Here is an 11,968-nt window from a genome sequence, read left to right on the forward strand (position 1 = left end):
GAGGCCCCGGGTGAGGGCGCGGCCTCCCCCCAGCCCGGAGCCCCTCCGCAGGGCAAACAGTGCAGGAAGAGGCCTTAAAAATAAACGTTTCGGTTTTTCCTTCTCTCAGGCTTGGGGCGTGGCTGCCTGCAGCACCTGCGGAAGGAAGGAGGGGAGGGATGCCCCTTCTCTGCTCCCAGAGGAGGATGTGGTGGGTGAGCAGTGGTACGGGCCCTGCCCCGCGGCAGGCAGGGCCGGCAGCCCAGCTCCACCGGGCCTGGTAAGGAAGTTGTGCAGTTTTCTTTTCTTTGCAAAAGCTGGGGGCGGGGAAGGAAAAGTAAACAGCACCCACTGCAGATCTGCCATTGTGCTTACTAAAGCCTGTAGTAAGCAGTGTGGTTGTATTCTGCTTCCTGGGATGTTGGGTGTTCACATGAACCTCATACAGGTGCTGCTGGTAACCCAGGAGAGGCATCATTTGACTTTCCAGGGTAGGACACCCTGACCAGTGGCAGGGCAGTGGTGGGCTCCAACCGCAGTTATCCCCACTGCAGTCCCAAGGGGGCCATCTGCACCATAGCCAGCCAGTAACACTGCCACATGGACTATGTATACCAGTCAATGGCTTTTGGGGTTATATTTACAATAATATCAAGAACAGTTTGTATAAGAAGAGTGGCAAATATTGATACACATCCTTAAGAGTGACAGGCTAGTAGGTTTCCTCACCCCAGCCTCAAGGTTGGAGCCAGAATCAAGAGTTAAATGGGTCTGATCAACTAGTATCTAGAAGCCAGTCCCCTGTGTGAGGATAGAGTGGGAAACACCAGGCAATCAGAAGAGAGACGGAGTCCACACAAGCCAGAATAACTCAAAGCAATACCCCCTTAAAAAAACCAACAAATCCAAAACATGTCCCAGTTTAAAAAAAAAAAAAAAAAAGAGAATCCCAGCCTATATTGTTTCCCCCTCCTAGTGTATTTAAGTGCTACAGAACACTAGCATGAACAGCACTACGTAGGTAGAACCAAAATAGGTTTTTTTTTAAGACCGGAGTTACCATAGCAAACATTAAGTTATCAGTAGCTCAGTGAAAAGGCACAGAGCCCATTTCTTATCTTTAAGACTTTATCCACACTTATAAAGAGCATTAACTTTACTCATGAAATTATGTGGCAAGCTCTTAATTAAAATGCAATTTCTTGAAGAGGGCTCATCTTGGATAAACTTTTTCCAGCACCCCAATAAGAACAGGTTGTTTTTCACTTGCAAAAGATTATTGTAACTCAAGCTTATCAGCTTTTACAGCTACAGTGCAAATAAAATTCCAGCCCATAGCTATGGAAAGTCTACAGTGTTAGAAAACAAACAGAAAAGTAAGCCTCTGTTTAGAATAGATTTGAGTATGGAAATCCACAGTTTGACTGTGACAAAAGAAACTGATAACATAGTTAAGCCCAGCTTATCACAAGGAAGTGCATGAAGTTTTTCAAACTTTTTTTCCAGAGGAGCAGAGAGACAGTTATAAAAGCACTCACGAGTTATTACAGACACAAAAGTTGAAATCACATCCTCACCGATTCAGAAATAAACTTGGGACAGCAAAACTAAGCCCTGTTCTGTATTAAGCCATTGCCCATATTATGTATTACCATCAGGAAGGACAGAGGTAGCTTTTGGCCAGGGTTACACTTAAGTCATCTAACAGCAACCTCTAGTGGCTCAGGGAGCTTCCTGACAAAAGGGGAGGACACAAGACAAACCCCAGCAGCCCCAAAGCCCTGTTCTGGGAAAAAAAAAAAAACAACAAACTTGCTTCCAGAGAATCACAGGTGGTACCAGAACAGTCAAGGGATAATCTTTACACTGTTCCTAGTCACATCACCGGTCTGAGCATGACACCTTTTGTAAAGGACACCTTGAGTTCACTTGGAGATAAAACAAAGTACAAGAACCCCTTTGTATTTTCCCTCAAGTCCATTTTAAAGGCAGTTCCTAACCAACACGTTTTTGTCTGGGCCAAGCAGCAAACTCCCATTATCTGAGAGAACTTCAGTAACACGAGAAGATACAATTTTTTAAAAATCTAATTTGTGTCATGACAAATTAGATGATTTGCTTAGTTACCCCTCCACCCACATACTTTCTAGGTATGTTCCAGCACTGTCAGGGGCCTTGAATGTCTTTGTAAAGGGAGTACCAATGCCATTACACACAAGAGTGATCCAACCGGTAGGATCAGAGGGACTCTGTAGATGTCCTCTACAACCACCATCTTCAAAACACTGAAATCAAGTCATGCTGGATTTTGTAATCTATATTGTAGACAAAAATATATTTTGCATTTAAACATGAAAATACAACATTGCAGGAGCTAGGTTTCAGTACACTTAAAGCTGAGGATTTTGATAAAGCTAGTTTGAAGTGCAGTGTTGATTCACCTGTTCAACAAGGGGAAAAAAGACACATTTCTATTACAAAATATTTAAGTGCCACCTTAATATGCATTCTATTAAAAGTATATTCATTTGGCAAATTTTTCAGCTTGACAGAAGTTGTCAGAACTCATGTCAGAACTCGCAGCCAGCTAATCTGAAAGCAAAAAAACATTTCACAAACTATAGAAAGGCATCAGCATTTATAGCATTTGGAATAGCATCGTTTGCTTAATAATCCACAACTGTACAGTTGGGTCCAGGAATACCCTTGCTTCTGTTCCATGCATAGTAATACAAACCCACGTATTATTCTTAGTTGCTTTATGGGCCATGTTATGATGCTTTCTTGAAACCTTTTAGAATGGGGTAGATGTTCTCAAATGCCTCATAGATTTCAGAACGCTCTTTTGCTCCTAGAAAGACATTTAGGAAAAAACAGGTTAAGAATTAACAGATTGTTGAGAATAACTGAATGCAACTCAAACCTAATGATAAGATTACAAACCATGAAGAAACACAGGAGTTTAAAAGCAACTTGCTGTTAAAGGCAGAATTTCTATTGTACTTCTGCCACCTCACAAAAAACAATTTCTACCTTGCTTTGCTTTAAAGACTAGACTAGTTTTGTTTTTTGGTTCTGTGGAACCAAAACTGCAGTTGGCTACTCTTGACAGGTGCAAAACACTGGCTTTGAAAAAAAAAAACCTGAGAAGAACCATGCTTAACAGTAACAGCTCCACCTGTTGATAAGGTAAGTGGAAAGATAGAAACAAGAAATGAAGGGCATTTATTTCAATACTAGAAGTTGATCCACAGTTTGAGAACTCCCCTCCCCCGGTTCTGAGGAGCATTTTTATTTTTAAGCTTTGTTAGGGCACCTGTGATTTCAAAGCCAGCCTTTTCCACATTACTGCAAGCAAATCTTTAATACTAAGTCTTGTACACTAACTGTATTGCAGTAGGCAGGAACATTCCTTGACAGTGACACTACTCTAACATGCTAGTGCAACAAACACTAGCTACAAAAAAACTGCGTTTAAATGAACTAGCAGTTGGATTAAGTGGCACTCAGGATGAACATGTAAACCTTTCCCTCAGAACACGCTTGGACATGACCAATTCATCTGCATTACTACAGTTACTTTCAAGTTACTTTCTGATAAGGGAAAAAAAAAACCCTCGCAGCTCGGCAAATTCAGTTTTGTTATTACAGTTGAGCCCAGTGTTCACAGACAAGGACTTACCTTAGTCCTTCTTGGCCTGCTGCACACTCGAGGGTGTTGCAGTTAGTGTACCCAAAAATGCAAGTATCAGCGGAATGGAACTGGCCAGTATGATTTTACTGGACCTAAGAAGAGGTGGGGGGACACTAGAGGGGGAAGCATTTAAGCTTTGTACCGAGTGCCCTGTTCTTCAGTTAGCTGAGCTCATTCATGATTTATGATTGTAAGAATCTGACTAAAAGCAGGTGCTTCTCTTTTGTCTTTCATGTACCTCAAAGCTGTGTTGTGAATATACATACAGCATTCAGGTCCTCTGGGAACAAGTACATTTACCTTTCAATACATCTGAATAGAACTATTTTAATGAGCTTTACAAAAAATGTGTTAGGAACATGCACTCAGGAATTCAACTTTTTTGACATGGGATCTGAGGTACAGATATCTTGCTGAGCAAGGCTTTTGCCTCATGAGTGTTTTGCCAGTCTGGAACAATTTCTTAGATCTCCACCCTTTCCTCTAATAATCCCTATTAAATGTTGTCAGTGAAGTGTTTTAAGAACTTCGCTTCCTGTCCAAGCAATTTTAAATTGCTTATTGTGATATTCGTATTTAAGTGACTGAGTAGTTACTAACATGTCAGCATCCTGTTGGGATTCTGTACACTGACACATGGAATTATATTTTGAATAAAGATACTTGAGTTTAACATGGAAATCTGAGACACTATATGAAGCAATTGAGATTCTAGTGCAACAATACTGATATTGTTTTCTGCAGAAAACACAGATAAGCAGCAGTAGGCATTAAAAAAAGATTGTTGAGTGGCTTTACTGTGGCAAGATACTAGTTTAGCTAATGTTCAATTTAAATGCTTTCTCAGGAGATGTGGTAGCACTTGGTTACAAATATACAGAGGGAGACCACTTACCAGTCAGTACAACTTTTCCAGACACAAAGATAAGCAACACTATCCTTGGTTTGACCATCCTATAAATAAGGCCAGGAAATAGTTCAGGTTCATAGCTGTTTCAAAGCAAGCAAGCAAGATTAGTAAAATGCAAATACTGTTTCAATGCTGTATAAATGCATAAAGTGCTCTTTAATTGTACTAACATTAGAGTAATTAAACCCACAGATTTTAGCTAGCTACCCAGAGAAAGGCAGGTCAGGTTTTAGACATCTTCAAGAGAAACCTGGTAATCCCAGCTGGAGCTGGTAGGAGTTCTTCATGCTTACTTTTAAAGACTTCTGAGCCACTTCTGAATCTGATTTTCCATAGCATTGAAACCACTATTGTAATCTTCAACAGTACTCAAATCCTTCTTAGTCTGCAAAGAGCCCTTATCAGGAAGCATCTTGTGCAAGTAAGATGACAGCCAAGTGAATCTTTTAATATATATTTAGTCCCCAAATTAAATGCAAAATATTAAATGCAGTGCTCATAAAAGACACAACTGAATTTTGATTTTGTGAAATGCCGAAATCTTCATCCTTTCCTCAGTGATGGCAATAACTAGTTCTGAACAAGCCCATCTTGAAAGCACAGCATGCCCATCACTCAACTACAGGTTTACTTTAAATTCACGGCAAATAGACATCCAGACAGAACGAAAGTGTTATCCCAGAAAGGTACCATATTTTCAGTTCTGTATCTTGCAGCTAGAGTCTGGCTTCATGCCTAATGGTTAGAAACCTTACCCTTGCAGATAGGCATCTGGTTTGACAGGAGTTAAGAGGCCTACTTAGTATTAAAGGTTCATAATGGAGCAATGGCATAGACCAGGTTCAAGTAGCTTGAGAGCTGCTCTGATTAAACCTGAATTGTTTGCTCAAGACTCGTTATTCTCCTATTGACACGGTCTGCAGTGAAGAAAAATACCCACTAAAGTTTGATATTGCACTTGGCAATAACAGGAGACTGGTAAAATTCTGATCACCAACACTGCTCAGATTAATTAAAATCTCTGGTGCACGCTGCCGATATGCAGCAACACCGAAGACTGTGTCAAACAACAATATTCATGGTCAAAGAAAGCTTTTACAAAAGAGAATCTCTTCATTAACCAACTGAGCAAAGAACCCAGGAGCTTCTTGCAGTTCTTCAGCCCTTCATCTTAACCAGATCTAATGTGCATCCAGTTTACCCCAGAAGTGACTGAACGCTTCTGTAATATGCTCTCAGTTGCAAGGTTTCTAAAGCTGGTGTTTATGGTGTCCCTGCAAGGAGAAAGAAGCAAACAATACACAGGAGGGCAATTTAGAAGAGCCCTTCACTGTTGAATTGTGTCAGTCACAGTTTCAAGCACTGGAAGCTTTACTGCTAGCTGCTGTATGTCATCCTGGCAATTAAGCAGAGGGTCATTTTGTCCCACTCAGAACAGGAGTTATTGCAGAAAATAAACCTTACTATCTTTATTGTAACACATGGCATCTACAGCCACTTCATGCTTGCTGAACCAGTGAGCATGTCTTTTGGTGAGCAACAGACATGCTTGATATTCAGTATCCAGTTAATTACTCTCTTTTGCCAGGCTCGTACAGCCTCAGAATTTGGTCTGTTGGCAGCTCACAAAGACACTGCTCCAAGTTGCATGGAGTTGCAACTGACTTGCACATACCTGCTGCACTGCTGGTGCGTGAGAACCAAGCCTTCCAGTCGGATGGGGAACCTTACATCACAGCTCCCAACCATATTCTGTATCTTGAAGTCCAGGAACTTGGCAGGGAACCCAAGCTTCTGCACCACGCGCGCGTACTTCCTGGCTGCGAGCCGTGATTGCTCTTCACTGAAGGAAGAGCAGAAGGGGAGAGCAGCTTCGATTAGTGCTTTCTTCTGCTCTCAAGATGGAAGTCAGTTTAGAGCCACCACCATGCTAACCTGTGCTCCAGAAAAAGATACACTACAGCTCAGAATAGCAAGCCTGTATCCCCAGAACAACTTCAGTGAGCTAAAAGGAAAAAGACACTTGGTCATTCACTTTCCTGTGGTCTATTTGAGCGCACTGGAGCACATTGCATGGCCCAGGAGTTCCCCTTTTCAGAGGTTTCTTTCTCAGTTCCTTACAACAGCTTCTCAGAGCTGATCCAAGAGGTAGACTGCAGATGCCAGTACAATCATCTAGCTAGTTCGGGTGGTGGCTAGGGGTTGGAGAAGAGGTCTCCTAAGCTGTAAATTAATGCATTATCTCATTGACAGTTTAGGGACATAAAAGTCAAGGCAGCTGCTGAACTTGAGGAAAAGAGCTTCGAAGTACAGAAGTAATCTTTGCTTTTCTCCAATTCTCATTTTCTCTTGAGGCAGATGTGTTGACTGGTGAACACAGACACTGAAGAGAGACTTGACAGACACAAGTTATGTCCTAATTCACTTTGAAGTCAGTGAGAAATGCAAATAACCCCTTAACAATTCCTGGGCATTTTAGCAGTTTTTCTGCTAATGTCTGCTCAGCTCAATCTATATTCAGGGACAGAAGCACACAGTTCAGTAATTACTAAACTGCCATCATGAAGAAAGCTAGACATTTTTCAATACCAGTGCTTCATTTTTTTTCTTGCAATTATGAAAGTCCTTTGCTAAGTAATTTAAACAACTTTTTCTGACATTTTTCATCAGATATAGGCATAGCTGCAAGACCCCAGACCTTCAGAGGGAAGGAAAAACAAAAAAAGTACCTTTTTGCTCCTGTGCAGACCATTTTTCCTGAACTGAAGATGAGGGCTGTTGTTCGTGGTTCTCTGATTCTCATGATCACAGCAGCAAACCTCTACAAATTCGAAGGAAGACCTCACCGTCCAGCTGAGGGATTTAGCCAGTACTGTATTTCTGTTCATTCTTTCAAGAATTGTCGCTTTCAAAGCTCAACACAGCATGCATTTGCTTTGTATTAAGTGTTTATTTACCACCCTGAAGTTATTTTCCACCCCCTAGGACCAGGGGGCTTAAGACTACAGTCACAGGACCACTGGCTTGTCCCTTACATTTTGTTGAGCAGTCTGGAGTCACTTACAGAAACCTAATCTATTCCCAGTAAGTTTCTGCAGTCTAGGCCACTTGCTAGAAGTATCATGTAATACCAGTCTGACTCCAGTAATTCTCTTTAATTCAGTCAAGAGTTTTAACATCCTTAGTGAGGGCTGCTTGACCCCTTTCAGCTGGAGGCAGCTGGCCACAGGTGGGAGAGTTCATCTCCTTTCTTAAACAGCTTAGTTAACATCTCATTGCTAGGGCTTTATTCAAATAAAAAAAACATAATCTCCTTGTGATCCCCTATATTTCTTTTAATTTAACAGGCCCAAGTTGCAGAATTTCATTACTTTCTCCTATGGGTCAAGACAGTGCTATTACAAAAGGGACAAAGCTCATGGTGAATCTGTATGTTAGAATCCAGCAGCACTGAGGAAGGGGAGCAAGAGGGTAAAGCTTAAGAGCCTATATGATTTACCTTTGGGTTATACTCTGCATTTCTGGCATGCAGAGCTATGTTCTTCAGATCTAGCTTACAAGCCAAGTTTACAGTTGACACTATATTCCTGAGGAATGAGAGAAGAGTTTTCTTATTGCAAAAGCAAGTCACTGCAGAGCCAACCCCCAATATTATTAGCTTAATGTGAATTCACACTCCAATTAATAATTGCCATCAACTAATTTCCTGCCTGCCTCTTTCCCACTCTAGCATTAAGCTACTTTTGGCAAAACTTCAGTAATTCAATACCAAAATTACTGTTTCTGAGCTATAACAAGGTAGGAAATTATTAGTCCCTGAATACTAAGTTTGTGCGTCTTCCAATAACTACATCACTGAAGTCTTTTACAGCTTTGAATCGAACCTTACTGAGTGTTTACAGAGTTACTACAGCACTCTTAAGTAGGTAAGGGTATGTTATTCTCTACAGGTATAAACTACTCCATAGTTGCTCTAGCCTAGACAGGACAGGATCTTTTAACGAGGCCAGAATTTCTCACGCTTCTTTTCATGCCCCTTTCCCTTGCTCAGTTCAGACTGTTTCTGCACTCAGAAAAGCAGACTGACATCTTTAAACCCCTGGAGTCCGCTGTAATCCTTAACATTCTCCTTGCTGGAAGAAATCCTCCTTTTCAAGTATTATTTATCTTTTCATTCTGCAGCCTGAAGTAACTAGCAGTACATACTATATATAAATAATTTCTACCAAACACTTCTCCCATTGAGAGACTTTATCTCCTGTCTCCCAGAACAGACTTTTCCCCCTTAACAGAAGGGGAAACTTCTTCCCCCTTAACAAGCCAGAGGCATTTCAGATACTTGCTCACCCAGCATGTTTATCAAGTCCGCTCTCCCCTGTTTTGCTAAGCTGGGTATTGTTCTGTGCCATTTCCATTTTTGTATTGCACTGATCAGCACAGTATCCAGTTGCCTTCCAATACCGTCAGTTCATTTGCTCCACCTCTCTTCAAAGAGGAGTAACTGCCCCTGTAGTTTTTTGCGTGGGCTTATTTAAGACCAAACCATGCTTGCTACATTCTCCAAATGAGAAGTCAGAGCAGTACATTGCAGTTTAAGTGAAACGATGACTATTATATATGCTATATATAATGCATACATAAACTTACTGTAACTGAGGAACTATGCCAGAGCTTTCTGATGCAGGTGTCACTGGGGTCATAGGAGTCATTGGTGTCAGAGGAGGACACACACCAGATGCTTCAGGAGATGGTTGAGTTGCATCTGGATATGACAAGCTGCTTTCATCCATGAAGATACTGCTGTCCTCATTTCTTGATATTGATCCATCGAGCTCTTTTTGCATTTCATGACCATCTTCAGATAGATTTTGTTCTTTGTTATCTTGGGTAATATCTGGAAGAAAGCTGAGATCCACAGAGAAGTCTGTTGGAAGCTCTTTGGGCTGATTAAATTGGGAACTGAACAACACATCTTCAGTTGTTTGAATTGGAAGGTCTACATCATAAGGGCTCATGGGAGTAAACAGCTGAGGACTAGCTGAGAGGTCATCCTTGAATTAAGAAAAAGTGTCATTAAGGATCTTGTATTAAAACATTAACTGGGAGAATAAATTAAGATTAATCTTCTATTCAATAAGGAAGTTGAAATCATTTCCCCCCATATATATTATAGCAAAGAATAGTCTTAAGGTTTGAAAGTGTGTCATTTGCTTGTCTATCAGCATATAAAAATCCAGGTAACTTCTATAGTGGAGATACACATTTTCCCACTACACTTGAAAGGCAGTCTAGAGTACTCCTCTAATACCATAAACTGAGAAATACTATATACCTTCAGCAGTGACTGGAGGAACAATGTTGGCACTTTGCCCTTCACAGCCGTTGTCATGCCTCAGTTACACGCATAACCAACATAATTGCTTATGAGTTTTTCCAAGGAAGACAGCTGGCATTTTCTGGCTGGCTTTAACTCCCATTCAGTATATTACTATTTCCTCTCCCTGCTACCAGGGGACAGGGTCAGTGTTGTGTTGGATTTGTGCAACAGAGGGCAGCAGCTCACAGAATCACGAACAGTTTATTCTTTCAGCTGCTAGAGGTCACCAGACCAATTTAAGTGAGACACAGTTTTCTTTTCCAGATCAAGCATGCAACATATCTGCAAGCAAGTTCTTGCATACTAATGTCCTTCTTTATCAGCTATTTATTATTAAAAGCTCTTTAAAAGGCATCATAATATCGAGGAGGGAAGAGTTTAGGAAAGGATTTATTCCCTTATCCATCAGGGCATAAGCCTCTAGTAAGTGGAAAGCTTCTTCCAAAAAGGTGGTTTCTGCCAATACCCACAGCAGGTTGACAGATGATCCATACAAGAGGTTTTGTGTTCATTTAGGCATTTTTGGGCTTGAGAGCCAAAAGGACTTGAAAAGTCCAAACACAAATCAGAACAGGGAACAGTGCACAAGACTGAGGCCCTTGAGTTGGCAGCAACTGCCTGAGCTCCAGTGGGAGCAGGGTTTCCAGATCAATGCTTTTCAGCCCTGAGCTAGCGCTGCTCTATGTTCTGTGCTAATCAGCTCACTTAGCCACACAACCATGCACACAGGGAGATCTCTGCTCCTACTTTGCAGTGTATTTACCTGTAGACACTTGGAAAACTCTTACTAAGTGACAAATCCTCACAGAGAACCCTTACTAGCTTGAATACAGATGTGATCAGGTCTAGCTCTGAACACATCACGAACACCTAGGTTCAGAACTGTTTCTAAAACTGACTTCTAGATGCAGAACCCCATATGAGATCAGTTGGGGCAGAGTGCTACTGAATAAGACTAGGTACTCCTTAACCCCTCGGCTCTTTGGAAAATAGGATCCAAGAGCACTATCTGAGAACTAAGAGGTCAGATACAAATGCATTAACCCTTACAAATAACAACATACTATGGAATAACTAAAATACATCTGTTTTAAATAGGTATTTTTCAAGTTAGCAACAGGGGAAGGAAGGTACAGTCTCTGCAAGACCTCCAGTGGACTAAGGCTTACTGTACAGGAGCTAACTGGGAAAGCTTTGTATGAACTGTGATGCAGAGAAGATGATACAAAAAAGTCTCATCACTGTGAGCCTGTAGGACTACTCACACATCATACTACAGGGCATCAGAGGACATGAGAAATACAATAGTCGAAAGAGGTGTAAAGCAGACAGTTTGTGGCACAGCTTAAAGAAGCTGATAGAGAAATTAGTGTTATATGAAGCTGGAAACATTAAACAGCTGAAAAACAAGTCAAGAAAAGCAACAGAAAGTAAACTGCCTAAAGTAGGTAGGAAGATTTGCTTTCTGTTTCTTTCTCATCAGGTTTCCATACAACTGGTCTGGGAAAAAGCCCTTATAGGGTTAAGTGCTGGGGAAGATTGCCTTCTCTTAGACAGATGCTCAGAGGCTGTGAAAGGGGGCACAAGACCATGTTTATATTGGGCGGGCTGCCAAGGGTTATTGCTATAGACTCTAGGTTAATTAACTTCACTGAAGACCCGGTCAACTGCATAGCTTTGGACATCTCCCAGCAGCTCCAGGAAGGAGATTTCACACATAGATCCTGCCTGAGATCACCAAGTTTGGGGCAGCTTGAGGGGAAACAGCCATTTTCACTTACACTGCAGGAATCCCTGCAACCCAGGTACACATAAATCAAATCCAGCTGCTTTAAGCAACAGACTTGGATTTTTTTTTTTTTTTTTTTTCTTTCTGCAGTGGTATCTCACACATCTGCTACTGTCAAGTAATCCAGCAAGTCTGAAATACAAAAAGCTCAGTAGCATTTGTAAAACCCTGGTTATACCTCACCACATTATATATTATATATTATTATTATTATATAGG

General features: G+C 41.2%; 1 protein-coding gene across 1 annotated transcript; it reads right to left on the reverse strand.

The window, feature by feature from the left end:
- Window positions 1-2,750: 2,750 nt before the first annotated feature.
- Window positions 2,751-9,640, reverse strand: LOC104070929 (TATA-box-binding protein-like; the record flags this gene model as incomplete). The annotated part of the gene is made up of 6 exons (XM_009579349.1): window positions 2,751-2,830; window positions 4,569-4,663; window positions 6,259-6,426; window positions 7,313-7,404; window positions 8,083-8,170; window positions 9,231-9,640. Coding segments are annotated over 6 exons (933 nt in total), but the record flags the coding sequence as incomplete, so codon positions are not given.
- Window positions 9,641-11,968: the final 2,328 nt, after the last annotated feature.

This window comes from Fulmarus glacialis, unplaced genomic scaffold (genome assembly GCF_000690835.1).
Source record: "Fulmarus glacialis isolate BGI_N327 unplaced genomic scaffold, ASM69083v1 scaffold23470, whole genome shotgun sequence".
Classification (NCBI taxonomy): domain Eukaryota; kingdom Metazoa; phylum Chordata; class Aves; order Procellariiformes; family Procellariidae; genus Fulmarus; species Fulmarus glacialis.